The 18,372-nt window shown below is 35.3% G+C and overlaps 1 protein-coding gene and 1 pseudogene across 1 annotated transcript; one reads left to right on the top strand and one right to left on the bottom strand.

Annotated features, from left to right (window-relative positions):
• The first annotated feature begins 6,923 nt into the window (after window positions 1–6,923).
• On the top strand, window positions 6,924–10,040 carry LOC120172250 (annotated as a pseudogene).
• LOC120172207 (glucuronoxylan 4-O-methyltransferase 1-like) lies at window positions 9,873–13,753 on the bottom strand. The gene is made up of 2 exons (XM_039179731.1): window positions 13,582–13,753; window positions 9,873–11,083 (listed from the first exon to the last, which is right to left on the bottom strand). Exons 1-2 carry the CDS (start codon window positions 13,751–13,753, stop codon window positions 10,143–10,145), a joined length of 1,113 nt encoding a protein of 370 aa, XP_039035662.1. The 3' UTR covers window positions 9,873–10,142.
• Between the last annotated feature and the right edge of the window lie 4,619 nt (window positions 13,754–18,372).

The following is an 18,372-nucleotide window of genomic DNA, read 5'->3' as shown; positions in this document are numbered from 1 at the left end:
TTTTATTCAAAATTAAAAACCCTCCCTTTATAATTTCGGAATAATTAAATGAAAATTTTTCTAGTGGGTGAGGATCCATAATTCATCAATTTCCTAAATCATCTTTGGCTTTTCTTTTAGGATAGTGATAATTTAGGTAAGCAACACTTTACTAGTTACATCTCATGTAACTCCTCCTTTTGGTGAACAACTCTTGTTCAAGTCATCTCATGACTTATCCAAATACTTAACCTCTAGGTTTCTAATCCTATTAGAATAACCTAGCTAAGTTATTATCAATATCTCAACCGGTGAATATCACTTGCTTATTCTTCGTGTTTAACTAAGATAGATTTATATGCCAATTCTTTCGCAAAGCCCACAAAATATCGATCTAAGCCTTAACGAGGATAAATATTAGAAGGATAATTTAACTTAGATTATAAAGTGGGATTTGCATAATTATCTCATAATTGTTCGCTTTAATATTAGGCCCTTATTGATCTCATCAATATTCATTCTTATTTTATCATTTGATGCATTGCATACATAACAAATATAGAAATAAATAAGATGCAATGGTTATATCCCAAAATCAAAAACTAAGGTGGCCCATCCCAAGCCAATGGGAGAACCAAAAACCCTAAACCCTAAGACTGCTCTCTAGGTATCTTCTCACCTTTAGCTCAATTCGTTCTTCTGCTCCTTTTGAATCTTCATAGGATTACAATTTTAAAAGAAACTTGTTTTACATACGAGGGAGTAAGATGAGAAGATAAATACAACTGAGATATAGAAAGGCACGGCTAGCATGTCGTATTTCAAATTCAACCATTTTAAATTGAACAAGGGTTATAACCATGCATGTCAAACACTGTGCAAAACAAACATATCACATATATACACGTTGTTACGCCTTTGTTAAAAATATTAATATGGGCCTACAATCTATATTGCTGATGAAGGGTCAAGGGGCGAACATCAGTGGTATTTTTTAGAAAAACAATACTTTCGTTTGTATAGAAAAACCTCACGATTTGATAACACTTATCAACAGAATTGTGTTTTTGAGATTTTCAATCCCGAAGGTTTTCTACATTGGAACAACCATTGTTCCACTACGAAACGAGATCTGTTATCGTACACCCACGGATCATCATGTCAACAATTGACATTTGGATTTCATAAAATCCTAGCATCAACACACATATTGTAAAAAAAACATATTAAAAAAATAACAAATTATTCGTTGTTGTTATCGAATCGAACAATAAAATCATACATATTCACCGAAAACGATAAAACTAGAACATACATATCATACATATCGCATCAACCAAGAATTTTACCCAAATTTGGATCGTACAAGTGGCTCTGATACCACTGTTAGGACCGTCGGCTCACCCCATGGCACAGCGGAAACAAAAATTCGACGATCTGACCAACGATCCAAGTATGATAAACCGAAATCGGGAGGAAATCATGCGAATACTTACAGCGGGTTACTTGAAAAATAACAAAGACATCATCAGCTAATGGTGGTGTCGATCGATTCGAATTGTAAGCTTCCACGAAACCACGTCTTGGCATCTACTCAGTTCACCCGATTGAGAGCAATATTTTGCTTTTCCCAAAACTGTTTTGAGAAAAACGGCTGAAGATAATGTGTAAACATTGGCTGCTAGACCTTACACCTCCTTTTTATATCCAAGTTACCCTAACATATTAGGGATTTTATTATTTCAAATTAATTAAATCTTTATTTAATTAATTTAAATTAAATATTCGGGATTATTAAAACATATGTATATCAAACATACATTAACTCTAGATATATTTTAGTAACGTACAACAAATTGTACATCTTTGCTCATTTCAATCCTAGGGTGTAACCTTGTAGGTTCTTGTAACGTTAGCAATAATTATTAGAATAATTATAATATTATATACAATGAGTAACATTTAGCAATATATCATTCCCACCTAAGTTACAAGAAAATATGATTTGACATATCATCTTCATGATTAACACTTTTATGTATTACATCATTTTGTCCTTTATATCTACAATAAGCACAAGTCTTGGAATAGTCACACTTGTATAGCCCATATATTGTTTGTTGATATCTAGAGTAGACTTTAATTAACGAATAATTTGTGATATCTCATATCAACTTATTCGATCATGGCCATGCATTTCTAGTCTCACTCAATCAAGTGGCATGTGATATATTTCCTATTATGTAGGAAGGATAAATCATATCTTAATCATACACACCCACTACATATATCGAGATATATTCAATAATAATCTTTATAAAGAACCCAATTACAGAGCTTGCTTAACTACATCAAAACATACAACAATATATGTTTAGATAGTATTGATCTAAAGTCTGAGGATCATACATATAGTCATCACCATGAGCAATGTTATGACTGTCACATAATAATCCAAGACATATGCTCATGGTGGGTCAATCCAATACATTGTTCTCTAACAATATAATCATATATCAATTCTGACATCTCTACGTCAATGACAACTCGTTGTCATCAATCAATAACATGTTACTCTTAAGCGTATTATTATTGTTCATGCCCATAATAATACTTAACTAGGGATCTTTTAATAATAATAATTATGTTATTATATGGACTTTATTATCTTCTAGTTTATGTTAAACACATATATATAACTGAAAATAATAGCAGCAATGCCTTTATTCATTAAAATCGATAAATAAAATGTATCATTACAATCATCATATGAATGGTTTTGGGCATATTCTAAGCATCTCTTGCAAAGTTGCTTAAACTTGTAAGTTAGGGGCTACTCCTCAGGGTGATTGTCCTGAACCTTGAGACATGGTTAGTATAAAGAAAGAAATGAGATGTGAATAGGGACCTTACTAATTTGCACACACACAAAACCTCTCTAAGTCACTCAAAGAAATAAAGATGGCACTCAATCCACTTGTGTTTGCACTCAGGACACAATTGGATTTCACTATGTTCTCTTCTAATATCTCTCACTCAAATTCCTTTTACCTCTGTTTCCTCTTTGTGGAAGTCCTAAAGAGAACTCACTCAATACCATTCAAGTCTTGATGATGTATTGGTTTCAACTGCAAGCTTGGTTAGAGTAGGAAAATAACAAATATAATATAAAAGGTGGCTTAGAAATAAGAAAGAAAAGAATGAAGGGGTTACTTACAAACAATGCATTCACAACTTCACATTTCGCCATAATCAAGGTCTTGAATAAATTAAAGCTTTGTGATGAATACCTTTTGTTGTAGTGATTCCCTTGTTCTTCCTTTGGTGCTTCACTTTTGTTTGACCTTCACTTTGATTCTTTGAACTCTTTTTGTTGTTGAATGAAGTCTTTTTTTCTGTTGTTTTCTTCTTGGTTGAATGACCTTGCTTTGAATATTCTTTTTTTTTCTTTTCTTTTTTGTAGCGCTTCTTTGTGCACGTTTTCTCTTCACCCACACTTCTAAATACAGCTTGATGTAAGGTATTCATGCCTCGATTGTGGATCTAGTGAAAGATCAAGCACCTGCAATAAGAAAGACTAAAAGAGAATGGCTTAATAGTTGATGTTATGGTGATAAGGATGGGCTAGAATATGTATGCGATGAAAATGGATTGTTCGATATAGTTTGGCCATGGTGGTGGCTATAAAAATAAATGGAAATGGTGATGATATTATCTTAAACAACAAAGAAGAAACTAGGCTATAAAAGAGCCTAACATCTTTCCTTAAAAATTGATCAATGGAGATAAAAGGGCTTGGCCCCTCTAATTATAATGAACAAGGAAACACAAGTATCAATGAAATGGAAGAGGTTGACTCCATAAGAACACAAGGCACTTGATAAGTCAATAGGGTTTTTAAAAACTTAGAAAAGAGGAATAACCTCGCAATTGTATTGATATGGAAAGGGATGATGCCTTACAAAAGTCAAGGCATTGGCTATTTATAACAAATAAAGGGAAATAACCGAATGGTTACACAATGGTTTGCAAGGCACTTCCCGTGGACATACATGATTGTTTGATGTATAATTACAACTCTAGATGATGAATAGGTAAGGTGATGGTTCGGCTAGCCTTTCATAATCCTTAGGACTCATTATGGCTGAATGGTTAGCGTGGTTCGACCTTGATGAGTTTTAATGAGTAGTTGAAATTTGCTTGGCCGAAAAGGCTTATTAATCTTCATCCTTGGTGCCAAAATGAGTGGTTGAAATGCACATGGAAGCATGCATTAAGAACATGAATCTCTTGATGTAAATGCTTATCCACGCCATGGTTTGGTGAAGTCTTAGCCATATGATGTATGATGCACACATGAAAAGTGTTTGGTGCCAAGGTGGAGTCATGGAAGCTAGCTAGTGGAGTTAGCTAGCTAGGTAGCTTAGGTAACTAGCTAGGTAGTGTAGATAACTAGCTAGGTACCTAGTGACACTCTAGCTACCTCCAGCTTCTATAAGTCCTCAACTCAGCTATTTTCTCCTTAGCTGCTCCCCAGCTAGTTTCAGCTCAAATTCAGCTACTTCAACTCCTCTCGAGCTAGTGTATTTATTCTTTGAGCTTCCTTTAGCTAAGGGGAGTTATCATTTGATGTGGTTAAGCTAGCACGAGCTGCCATAGGTTGAGTTTATTGTTCTTGAGCTAGCATAACCTTCCTTAACCTCCAAAGTACCTACATGTGTCTTGAAAATAATAACATAAGTAATGCAACAAACGAAATAACATAAGAATAGATGTTGTCGCCTATGCTATGATGCAAATGAGATAATTATAAATGCATAAACATGGAATGAGCTAACTATGAATGCATAAACATAGAAAGAGCTAAAGAATGATGCATAAACATATAATAAAGATATGGACGAATGAATTATGCTAAGCAAAGTAAAGAATGAACATAATATAAGGACTATAACATGTCATGACTATGCTTAACATAATATACATGAAATAAATTAAGTATATGATATGATAATGCATATTAAACATGGCATGTAACATAAGGCATGGAATCATCATACTTGACTTAACATAAAATTCATGCATGGTATATTATAGTAAGATGAATAAAACATGTCTAACATATCATAAAGTAAATGTAAAGTAAGTATAAGATGTAAAGAAATTGAAAAGATGTGAAAGGTAAGTAAATGCTCTCTGGTCCTTCATCTTATCTACATAGGAAGAAAGCAAGATGAAGAGTATAAGGTGTAAGAGTAGGATCACATCACCACACAAGAGTATAAGGTGTAAGAGTAGGATCACATCACCACACCAATTATTTTCATACAAGTTTCCTAGAGTTGACCTCTAGTCTAAAAGATCACTCCAATGCTGGATCACCTTCAGTAAAATAAGTGTTGGGATTCTTCATTAGGCTTTTCTTAGCTTCAGCTGGACCAGTCTCCTTTTCATGGGTCAACCTGACTACCCCACTAGATAATCCATTTACTTCAGTCCTTTATCAACATCTATGTATGTTGTTTTTATGTCTCTTTGATCATATGGTTTGGTTAAAGTTTCTTGCTAAACTTGTTAATCACATGCATCCCTTGTTTATTAAGATGAATTATAAATAAAGAATTATCAGTGTCTCAAACCAAGTTTTACATTATCAGTGTTGATAATATAGTTTTGGAAGATTATGATTGTAATTGTTAATAACGATTATTTCTTTTTAACATGAGCAAAGAATATCGAGTTATGATGGTTTGAGATATTGAGTTTGATTAGTGTATTTGAAAAGTTAGAATGATGTCCTTAAAAATAAAAAAAATAAAAAAATTCACTTTTCGATATTCAAACTCGAAATCTTAAAAAAAATAACTAAATACATTAAATTTTTACATTATGTAGATAGACTTTTAAGGCAATTATTTGATTTTATCTAGTAGTTCACTTAATCAGATTTTTATTCGTTTTTTCCAAGTTCGGTTAACAAAATTTATCTCTAGATACCTTGAACCAACCCACGAACATATATTTTTTTTTTTTTAAAAAAAAAGCCTCATAAAATCCCCTTTTAATCCTATAAGGGGAAAATAGTGTCCTAGGAACTTGTATTACCATAAGCATAATCGGTGAATACATAATAAAATATAAGCTCAGGATAAACCGAGTCAAAATACAAAAATATCACCAAACCTAAGAGTCCATGTAGCTAGAGTATGGGCAACAAAATTACAAGTTCTAGGAACATAACAAATCTTGAAGTAGATCCTAGCTTCTAGTGTCTTATGAGCTTCAAAAAGGTGGTAACCCAATCTGGATAGATCCTCCCCTTGTCGGGACAACTTGTTAACAACGAGCATCAAATCCAATTCGAATATGACATGGGTCTAAATTTACTCGCTAGCCAACAAGAGAGCAGCATTGAACACGTGAATCTCCGATAGACAAACTTCAACACAACCTTACAATCCGCAACCATTTCATTAAGTACTTTGCCAAAAAAATCACAAACAATAACACCTACAACTGCTATCCTCTCAACGAATTCAAAAACACCATCTAAATTAATTTTAACATAACTGGTTAACAAAGGTCGAGTGGACATACGGTTCAGTGGTTGACAGGAAACTTTCGTTTAAACCCCACCTCACCAGGTTTCTCAGATGGAGTTGCACTATACCAAGGATCAAAGATGGTTTTCTAACGCCAGGCGAAGAGAGTGAAACTTTCAACACGGGAGACGCTTGGGAATATATTTTTTAAGAATAGGAGTAAATCTCAAACTTCATTTAAGCTCGGGGACTGGCAACATATTTTGACTAAATTTGGAGATCAACACAGATACCTTTGCTTTTTTTATTTGGTTTTTCGGTGATTTAACTGTAATGGTGTTGTATGAAAGAACATCTCAAGTGTTTTTGGTTCTTGAACAGTGAAAATGCTATTAATCACATCACCTGAAGAATTTGAAGCATTTTCTCTGGAAATACGGTGGTAAGATGGAACAATTGGACAAATATAGGATAGCAGAAACTGATCTAACTAAGGTACGACCATTTAGATTGTTCTAAAGAGAGCTTGGAAGGTTAATCATGTGATGGGATTTTGGTTTTGGTTATTGTAGTGGGAGAAGAAGTGTGAGTCTTTGAAGGATGGAGCAATGCCTGCTCCTATTGAGGATCTTGTGGTGTTGTATGTGGAGCTTCAAAGGATATCCACAATAATGTCAACTTTAAAAAAATAATAATCTTGGACAAGATATTCCCTGAGGTTGCAAGCATTAGCTCTAATTTTCATGAGGCTAACTTTTATTTGCATGCGGGTGTGCATTCCAATACGAGTTTGTTGAACTCGAATGATTTGACAGGTATGAATATTTGGCTATTTTGTATTTTCCTTATTTAATATAGTTCTTGTTATTTCTCTCTGATATTTCTGTGAAAGTTTCTTGTATGAAGCTGAGAATAAACTGACTTATTAGTTTTGTTCCTATGTGCTTTGTGCTGATTTTCCAGCTAATAGCAATAGCCAACAAAATCTTCTTTACAACAGTGGAATATGCTCTGGGAATGCTTACCTCAGCAATGTTGGGGTAAGTTTATTATGCCATGCTTTTTCCCTATGTAACTAATCCTATTTTGTTTCCTATAAATTGTTTTCTGACTGTTTTATGCTCAAGTTTGAAACCATCGCGTAACAATATTTATGCTTATTTGAAATATTATTTTCTTTTGTTGTTTGATGGTGGTTTTATAGAAAGGTAAGAAATCAAATGGTTTTCTCAACTGCTTTGTCCTTTTTAAGAAAAATCTTTACCGAGTCCATTAAGTTTTTATTTTATTGTTCATGAGTATGCCATTTCATGTCTGCTTCATATTTATTTACAAGAGAATCACTTACCTCAATTTGTAAAAACATGTGTATTCTAGTATTTTGCAATACCTGTTGATTATTTTCTTTGAATTCATACTTCTCCAAGCCAGGTCTTTATCATTTAAAATTTTCCTTCGGGTTAACTATCTGATGTTTTTGAAGTTTGAATATGGTATTGCATTCCTGTTGTACAACATGGCCATCTATCCTTCTTATAGTTTGTTTTGTATGAAGTTGACTGTTTTGTGGGATTTCACAAAGTAGTTTCTTCATACATGATATGGTTATGTTCTTCAGAAATATATATTTTCACACAGGTCTGCCAAACGTATCAGAGTGCAAGAATGGGCAATGGAGAAAGCAGTTCCCAAGGTAATGGTTTAGTTGTATTTTGGTTTCATATAATTCTGTTTCCATTCCAAGTCACTTTGAAACCAAGATATACATAATTAGTACACTAAAAAAATCTATTATGCTTTTCTGGTTTCTATGTGGAGAGATGCTCCAAGGAGCAATAGTTTTTATTCATCAAATTATGATCTTTGTTTCTTCAGGTTTGCAGAGCTTCACTCAAGACTCTTCCATTTCAACAGTAGGTGCCGGAGGAAATGTACTTTCTGGAGCACCCCCTCCCTGGCTTGAAGCAACTGATCAAACCTTACTAGACAATCAAGTAAAACCAGTTTCAAGTACCTTTATGTTGTCAAACAAGTCATGGAAATCCCATAAGATGAATCCAAAAAGGGTTGGGGCTGCTTGGGCTGAAAAGCGAAAGATGGAGCTGGAGAAAGAGAAGAGATGGGAGATTGTTGAGAGCGATTGTGATGCTAACTGGCTTCCTAATTTCGGTAGAGTTTGGCAGTCAGGTAGCCGGAAGGAATCTAGAAAAGAATTTGAGAGTGAAAAACAGAAGTTCCTCACGGTTGAAAGCCAGTCTGAGATGCCTGTTAAGATACAGCCTTACATCAGTAAACGAATGGTAAGAACACATCCTCATATGCATTATCATTCTAAAAGTTAGTCTCATAGATAGAAATAGAAGTGCAAGCATGAACATGTGCTCTTCTGTACTCACTTAAGACAACAACTCGTATGATTTTCCTTTGGATTATGAATATGTGCTCTATTCCACGCTTACTTAAGCGATCAGCTAAAATGATTTTCATCTTTGCAAAATAACGTGTCACTATGTACAATAGTGTGGAACGTATACCGACAGTACTGAAGTCAACCAAATTGGTCTTTGAATTACCTTGTTAGTAACAAAAAGGTCTATTTGTAGAATGCCTTTAGTTTGCTTAGAAGTGCAGCCATTCAACTGCATCTTGAGCATTAATTCAGTTTGGAGTATTTCCTAGTAAGGATATCTCTTCTTGAAAGGATAACAGATGTAACTAACCAGCTCTGGTGTAATGGCTTTAACTTATTATAACTTCATTCTGCAGTATGTTGGTTCTATACTTACCCAATTTACCTTTTCTCCCTTTCTTGGCAGAAAAGATTCTGGTGAATGACTAGTGATCTTGCAAGGAAAGACAACTCGTGATGCTGACAATTAAATAATCAACTTGTGTTCTTTTGTTTTTCCCCTCTATGGTGAATTCAAAGTTTCACTAGGAGAACCTTTGGGGGAAGAAAGGAGTAGGTCATGGAAACCTGGTGATTTCCCCCTGTGATATTTAGCCAATTCCCTAAATGTATTCCTTTTCATCTCTGAAAGTTGTGTACATGTTCCATTTCCCGCACTTGTTTACTTGTCTTTCAAATGTATATGTATGTCTCTGTTGTTTCTGAAGCAATCAGATTCGCTATTCTGGATTGGGACAATGGATTTCCGAGCTGTGGTGCCCAGATCATACATATAATTGGCAAACCTCACCAAGGGCTTGTTTCCGTTGGTATATCATGAGATTCAACTCATGCAAGGTTACGATGATAACTGTTAGTGCTAACCAAGTGTCATGTATATATATTTATATATCTATGTGTATATGATCTGTAAATTTACATACATGAACAAAATATGCAGCTAGGCAGACGCACACTTCAGTTCCAGATACTCACACTCTCCAATTCTGGAACTTGATCATTCCTGTTTGAGCCTGAATTCTATTGTTCAACTGTGTGGGGTAATTTTGTTTTATTATGACTCCCCACCTAATATATCCTGGATGTGGCACCCTGATTTTGGTCTTTTATAATGCCAAATGTAATGATATCTTTATTCACAAATTTTATGACTAACCGGCCTGTAGTAATGCCGCCGCTGATTGTTCTGTTGCTGCAGAAAAAGAAGGATGTTACTCTATCTGAACCTTCTCAGAAGTGCAAAACTTAGTAGAATTTGATTGATCAGAGATCCTAAAGTTCCAGAATTTTCCTTTAGCAGAAACCAAGTTTTCTTCGCAGAGGAATTCCCAAGAGAACCACTTTTCAATCGTGCTATGAATGTGTACTACAACATCAGTCGTCTTACCGGCTCTTGCTAACACGCTAGCAGTGTAGATGGTTGTCATCCTTCCCGGTGCTTCTCCACTTGGTCCGTCCACTAACACTACATCCCATTTAAGCTGATACACTTGTGGTAAATTTCTCAATGCCAGTTTGCAAGTCGATTGCTGGAGCAGACTTGTACGAGGTGCACAAATAGGATTTTCCTTGGAATGCTTAAGCATCTTGTATGCATTCTTAGCTGGTTTCTGGTACTGAACCTTATAAATTCGAGTCCCGTTAGAATCCTCTTTGTATTGTCTTATCTTGTAAGGGTCATCCTCGAGAAAAAGAGTGACTCCTCCTGCATTTATAGATGATAGGTTGAAGTACTGCAATTGAAGACCGAAGACAAGGAGGTTACAAGGTGCTCTTTTGGAAATGAGATTTGAAAATGTGAATTCCTTCGGGGTGAGAAGGGTTGCATTGGTGGTTGTTCCGGGTGGACCAGACTCTACCGGTGGCGCATTTGATCGTTCCTTGCTGCATTCAGAAGGTGATGAACACTCCTGTTGAACAGGCAATGACAAAGTAGCAGCTCGAGATGAATAATGTGAAGTAGTAGTAACTACGATTTTAAGAAGTCTGAGAATAGAAAGGAATGACAAAATGAAAACAAACACGGGAGTAGTTTCTTTCCCGAAAACTTCATCTTTCTGGCAGCTCCGTCCAATTTCAGGCTGGTGCTTGAGACTGCAGTACAAGAAAACTAAACTGATGAAATGATTGGAAGGGCACGAGACTCCGGTTCCTTTTCAAGCACCTACCATCATATCCTTCTCCCAAGGTAATTATAAGCTTTTGGTTGCATCGGGTTGTTTTCATGTTATCAATCTTCATATCATCTTGAGTGAGGAAGAAGAAATGGTCTTTGCTTTCGTTTCAAGGGTTAACTTTTCCTTTATTATCAGCTGTCTTATTCCTATATCATGATCAAATGATCGTTTTTAAACTTACAAAATGGTCATTAAATTTATTGAATTGTTACAAAATGGTCACTATGGCATTATAATAATTTGTAACATTTCGATAAAATTTAATGATTTTTTGTAATAGTTCGAGAAATTTAATGATTCTTTTGTAACTGTCAAATATTTTAATGATAGTTTTGTAACTTTTGAAAGTTCAATGACCAAAATGATCATTTGAGCATAGTTTGGTGGCCTCTGGCATACTTTTTCCCAATATTTAAGGCTACTATCCCTATATAACAAGAACAATTAAGATTTGGCACATATATCAATTTGTACAAATTGATTCTCATTTAGTGCATTGTTTAGCTGGTTGTTCATCTCTGTATTTTAATTTATTTCAGCTTGTTTGGTGGAGATCCCTTTTGTTTGTTAATCACTTTCAATCCTTGTTATTCTACTTATTTGGTACGATTGCATATTGTATGCAAAATTGTTAGGTTTCCGGTTTATCATGAGCCTTGCTACGGAGGTCCGGTCATGATTGGGGGTTGTATCAAGACTCAATCTCTCGGGACCCCGAAAATTTGGCCGGCCTCAGTTCGCCGGAGCAAACATGCTATTTGTAACGTCCCAAAGATGAATCATAAATATTTCGATAAAGTGTTGGATACGTATATTTATTTGGTATGAATATGTTCATTTTTTTTATCCAAGTCGGTACATTTAAACGAATATATCCTCCTATGTTTTAACTTTTGAGTCATCCGTAAATCCATGTTCTGATGTGTTGACAACTTTTTATAGGGTAAAATACATAAATGGTTCCTCGAGTATAAAATGTTTTATTGAGTCTCATGATTATTAAAGTTACAAAATGATCTCCAATTATATGTTATTGTTATGTTAAAAAAGTGACGGTTATCTGAAAAAAATATGATATCAGAATCTCAAATATTTATACAATTCAAATAGTTTTAGATCAATTTTATCATAGTTAAGTTATAATGGTAACATTCAATGCAAACAGTAGTCAATTTTTCAACGAAAATAATGAGTTTGAAACATATATGTAATTAAATGATCATTTTATAATTTTTAATAGTTAAAGGATTTAACAAAGTAGTTTCTTATAGTTAGGGGATTATTTTATAATTTTTAATAGTCAAGAGATTTAACAATGTAAAGTCTTATAATTAGGGAATCATTTCTATATTTTTACCCATATTATATTACATGTAAGTTGTAAATTTAAGCTTTATTCTTGTCGCGACAGTTTTTCAGGTGGGCCTGAAATTGGGCTTCGACTTGAATGAATGGTTAGAGTCGTCATCGATCAATTTAAAATGATATTTAGGTAGATCGGACACCATCTTACCTGATCTGCGTTTTACTAGACATGTATCGGGTTCGGGAGTCGGTTACGGTCAAGGAATGATTAGCACCCTTGAACCGTCCTTTCAGTACCAATTAATTTTTCGGTTGTCTTTAATTGCGAAAAATTGAAATTGAAATTAAAATTTTAAAAACTTAATTTGAATTAATTACCTCTGGTTAATTTGAATGAAGACCCTTAAAAAATAGAAATGTTAGATTTGTAATGAAATGCCGAATCGGATTAAGAAAGAAAATACTAAATATAAAAAAATGAACAAAAAAAAATAAAAAAATGAACAAAAAAAAACAAAGGGAGAACACTAAAATAAACAAAAACAAAATAAATAAAATGGTAAAATAAATAAAAATAAAATAAAACAAAATGAATAAAAATAAAAAAATAAAAATAAAAATAAAAATAAAACAAAAATAAAAACAAAGGAAAAATAATGGAATTAAATTAAACAAAAAGAGAGAAAAAATAAGAATAAAATAATATATATATAATGTAATGTTTAATAAAAAAAATTATTCAAAACAAGACTAAATTTGCATTAATTGAAAATTCAAAGAAACAATCAATATACATGAAGTGACCAAATCGAAAGAAAGAAAAGATAAGATCCGAGTATATAAATATGTGATTATATGATGACCCGTATCATAATTAGACCAAAACTTCCCTAAAGCACTAAAAACCCCAGGTTCAACCCTCCTATATTCGATCAAAAGGGAAAACTTTCATGTGTCCTTCATTACTTCATCTCGGAAAAAAATAAAGCTGGATCAAAACAAAAATACTTAATCACCTTTAGAAAAACAAGTTTCCTCTTTAGTTTCAAAACCCATTCAGATTTTCATCTTTAAGCCTCTCTAAATAAAAAACAATTACCCTTCAACACCTATTTTCTTTAGTTTCTTAGAGATCTAAAATCTAAACAAGAGAAAATATCACGCAAACCCAAAACGAGAAGGTAACTTCGGTGAGCAGTTGCAATCGTCGATGATGAACAGTACTGTAGACAACCAATGTCCACAACGATGGTATGCCCCCTGTCTTCTCCCTCTTCCTTATTTATTAGTTCGCGACTACAACCGTTGGTTTCTCTGATTCTGTTGTATATCTCGTGCATTTTCTGGGTATTTCGTCTTGTATCACTTGCGTATTTCTTAGTGATTTCTGTAAATCCCCCCGAACAATCTTGTGTTCTCCTCTTTTTCGTATCCTTTTCCCGTATTTTTTTCTCTCTCTCGATTTTCCTCCGATTTTTCCCCTGTCCTTTGTGTTTGATTTACACATGATTTATAGTGTTTGAGTACCCTATTTTTGGGTGTTTGAATCCGAGTAAAACACTAATATTTGTGTTTGTTGGTGATGGTCTCTGAGATCCTTGCGCCGGACGATTCGGGATTGGGGCATGTAGCCGTGAAGATCGGAGGTGGGTTGTTGTGGCGCAGCGCTTGTGAGAAAAGATGGAAGCTAGGGTTGCTGATGTGGGCCATTGGGACTTGTTTGCATTTGGTCTTTGGGCATGTAACAATAAATAACAAATTAGTAATTAAATTATAATATATAATATGCATATATATAATACATACACACTATATAATATAAATAACAACACATAAAGTAACATGTAAATACCGCGTGATCGGACAAAATTAGGTGTTGACAGCTGCCTCTCTTTGTCCTTTTTCGTGGAACAAAATATAGGACAAAGATAAAAGGACACAAATTTTCGTTCGGTAGTCTGATATTTCAATTACGAATAACTCTCTGTCGAGTCGAGTTACGAATGACTCCTCCGTCGCAAAGTCGAGTTCATCTTGAAATGGAATTGAAGCCGTGGTTCAGAATTTGGATCAGATTATGGTTTCTCGTTGCCAAATTGTAATCAACTTCGGTCTTCTTCTCGATTAAAAGACCTTGATCAGAAAATGGTTCCTTGACTCCACCATATGGTTGATAGTCTCTCGAAATCGAACTCAGAAATCTTCTTTGGCATATAGCTTTTCTCGACTTAAACTATGCTGCTGGAAAATGGTTTCTTGTCATTAAGACACAGTTAACCCAAGTCTTCTTCTTGACTTAAAGACCTCAGTTTAAACTTTAGCCTTGGGTTATGCTGTAATGAGCTGAGAGATTGCCCCAGATCTTCTTCTTAACTTGAAGACCTCGGCTTCAACCAGAAAGTAGTTTCTCGATGCTACCGTGTGGTTGATGTGTCATCGAGATGAATGGAATCTAACTCGATAGTTTTTTTGACAGATAGCCCTTCTTGCCTTCAGCTATGCTGTAAATTTGATTTGCCTCTGAGTTGAATATAATCGAAATCGAAGGTCTTTGATGACAAATAACCCTTCTCGCCTTGAGTTATGCTGTAACTTTAATATGCCTTTGAGCTTACTGTGATCGAACTCGAAGGTCTTTTGTTGGAAGATAGCCATTCTCTCCTTGAGCTATGCTGCAAATGATGCGCCTTTGAGCTAAGTGTAATCGAACTCGAAGGTCTTGGTTGACAGATAACCCTTCTCGCCTTGAGTTATGTTGTAAATGATGTGCCTTTGAGCTGAGTGTAATCGAACTCGAAGGTCTTTTATTGGTAGATATCCCTTCTTGCTTTGAGCTATGCTACAAATGATGTGCCTTTGAGCTGAGTGTAATCGAACTCGAAGGTCTTTGTTGGCAGATAACCCTTCTTGCCTTGAGCTATGCTGCAAATGATGTGCCTTTGAGTTGAGTGTAATCGAACTCGAAGGTCTTTGTTGACAGATAACTCTTCTCGCCTTGAGTTATGCTGTAAATGATGTGCCTTTGAGCTGTGTGTAATCGAACTCAAAGGTCTTTATTGTCAGATAACCCTTATTGCCTTGAGCTATGCTGCAAATGATGTGCCTTTGAGCTGATTGTAATCGAACTCGAAGGTCTTTGTTGACAAATAACCCTTCTAGCCTTGAGTTATGATGTAAATGATGTGCCTTTGAGCTGCGTGTAATCGAACTCAAAGGTCTTTTGTTGGCAGATAACCCTTCTTGCCTTGAGCTATGCTACAAATGATGTGCCTTTGAGCTGAGTGTAATCAAACTCGAAGGTCTTTGTTGACAGATAATCGAACTCAAAGGTCTTTGTTTACAGATAACCCTTCTAGCCTTGAGTTATGCTGCAAATGATGTGCACTCGAAACTAAGTGTAATCGAACTCGAGGGTCTTTGGCAGATACCCTTTCTAGCCTTGAGCTATACTGCAAATGATATGCCCTTGAGCTGAGTGTAAATGAACTCGAAGGTCTTTGGTTGGCAGATAGCCCTTCTCGACTTAAGCTATGCTGCAAATGATGTGCCTTTGAGCTGAGGGTAATCGAACTCGAAGGACTTTGTTGACAGATAACCCTTCTAGCCTTGAGTTATACTGTAAATGATTTGCCTTGGAGCTGAGTGTAATTGAACTCGAAGGTCTTTGGTTGGAAGATAGCCCTTCTCGACTTAAGCTATGTTGCAAATGATGTGCCTTTGAGCTGAGCGTAGTCAAAGTCGAAGGTCTTTTATTGGCAGATAACCCTCTAGCCTTGAGTTATACTGTAAATGATTTGCCTTGGAGCTGAGTGTAATGGAACTCGAAGGTCTTTGGTTGGCAGATAGCCCTTCTCGACTTAAGCTATGCTGCAAATGATGTGCCTTTGAGCTGAGTGTATTCGAACTCGAAGGTCTTTGTTGATAGATAACCCTTCTGGCCTTGAGTTATTATGTAAATGATTTGCCTTGGAGCTGAGTGTAATCGAACTCGAAGGTCTTTGGTTGGTAGATAGCCCTTCTCGACTTAAGATATGCTACAAATGATATGCCTTTGAGCTGAGCGTAGTCGAACTCGAAGGTCTTTTGTTGGCAGATAACCCTTCTAGCCTTGAGTTATGCTGAAAATGATGTGCCTTGAAGCTGAGTGTAATCAAACTTGAAGGTCTTTGGTTGGAAGATAGCCTTTCTCGACTTAAGTTATATTGCAAATGATGTGCCTTGGAGCTGAGCGTAGTCAAACTTGAAGGTCTTTTGTTGGCAGATCGCCCTTCTCGCCTTGAGCTATGCTACAAATGACGTGCCTTGCAGCTAGGCGTAGTCGAACTCGAAGGTCTTTTGCTGGAAAATATCCCTTCTTGCCTTGAGCTATGTTGCAAATAATGTGCCTTGGAGCTGAGAGTAGTCGAACTCGAAGGTCTTTTGTTGGAAGATAACCCTTCTAGCCTTGAGTTATGCTGCCAATAGTTTCTTTAAAGAATGGCTTCCCTTCACGGGTCTAAGCCGGTCATAATTCTTCAGTTGGTTCCTTTGAGCGTGTCTGAACCAAATAATATGATTTTTGGATAACTCCCCTTCACGGGGAAAGCCCACTGATAAATTCTGTTAGCCGGATATCTTCCGTCGTGGAATAGAAATATGGCTTGAAAATGTTAACTGGAAACCTACTACTCGTTATTGAGTTAAGCTGATCTGGATTCGTTCTGAATTGGCTCTCAAACCCATCTGAAATTGATTATGAGATCGATAGATATGTCAAGTCAGTTGAGGTGTAGCTTCTCACTGTTTTGTCAAGCAACCACCATCGATCTTTAAAAGAGCTTTTGAATCGAGTATCTTTCTTCATGAAGTCGAAACTTGTCTCTGAAAGCTGCAAAAAATTATGCATGTGAAAAATGATAAATGTAATGTTCTTAAGTATGTCTAAGATGCATGCAATATGAATTAGCCTTGGATGGAGTCTCGTGCTTTGTCTGCCGATGTTGATCCTTGTAATCGATCATGCCCCATTTTCTTCTCGGGTTGAAGCCTTTCACATTTGAGACTTTCCTGTTTGAAAATGTTTTTTCCTTTCTCTTATTTAGGAGGGAAAAAATGATATGAAAATAGAAGAATTCTGTAAAACATTTCCCCTTAATTCAGGCTCGCAATCAAATTGAATCAAATCATAAACATGAGTTCAAAGAACATCAAATGAATTAATAGCTCTTTTAATGCTTTCAGAGTTATAGCTCATTGACAAATATTCAAGTGGATGACATCCATAAAAAATGTCATTTTTTCGGTAATCGCAACATGCTTTTTCTTTGGCTTGACATTTTAATTGGATGCGGACAAAATGACGCAACTAGCATTATCAATTACTAGACCTTCTATTTTGATTCTCTGAAATCTTCCATTTGTTCAAGCTTCATAGGCTCCTCTAACAAAGGCCGTGCAGAAATATCAGTCTAAAAATAAAATTCCTGAGTGCTCGTGTGAAGTTTACTATAACAGGTGTTCCTTAACTCCCTAGTCCATTTTACCGAAACTCCTTATTTAAATTTGCCATTGTCTGGCTAGCTGAATCCATAAAGTCGGGGCGTTTAACCAATTGCTCTAGAGGGACAACTCAATATAATTGTATAGATATTATAATCACCTTTATCAAGCTAGTTGAATATTATCCATAAAGCCGGGGCGTTTAACCAATTGCTCTAGAGGGACAACTTAAGCTTTATTGTACATTATAATCACCTTTATCAGGCTAGTTGAATCTTATCCATAAAGCCAGGGAGTTTAACCAATTGCTTTAGAGGGACAGCTCAAGCTTTATTGTATATATATAATATTATAATCTGGGTATACGTGTCCAATTTCTTAAGTTTGTCAAGAAGAACCTGTTATAGTCTAGGTGTTTTTTAAAGTCAAGGGATCTCATCTTTAGAGTTCAATTTCCAAACAATTGACCTAAACTAGATTT

Source organism: Hibiscus syriacus, unplaced genomic scaffold (genome assembly GCF_006381635.1).
Source record: "Hibiscus syriacus cultivar Baekdansim isolate YM2019G1 unplaced genomic scaffold, ASM638163v2 tig00111847_pilon, whole genome shotgun sequence".
Taxonomy (NCBI): domain Eukaryota; kingdom Viridiplantae; phylum Streptophyta; class Magnoliopsida; order Malvales; family Malvaceae; genus Hibiscus; species Hibiscus syriacus.
Note: the sequence above shows the minus strand (reverse complement) of the source record. Positions and strands in the feature narration are given on the sequence as shown.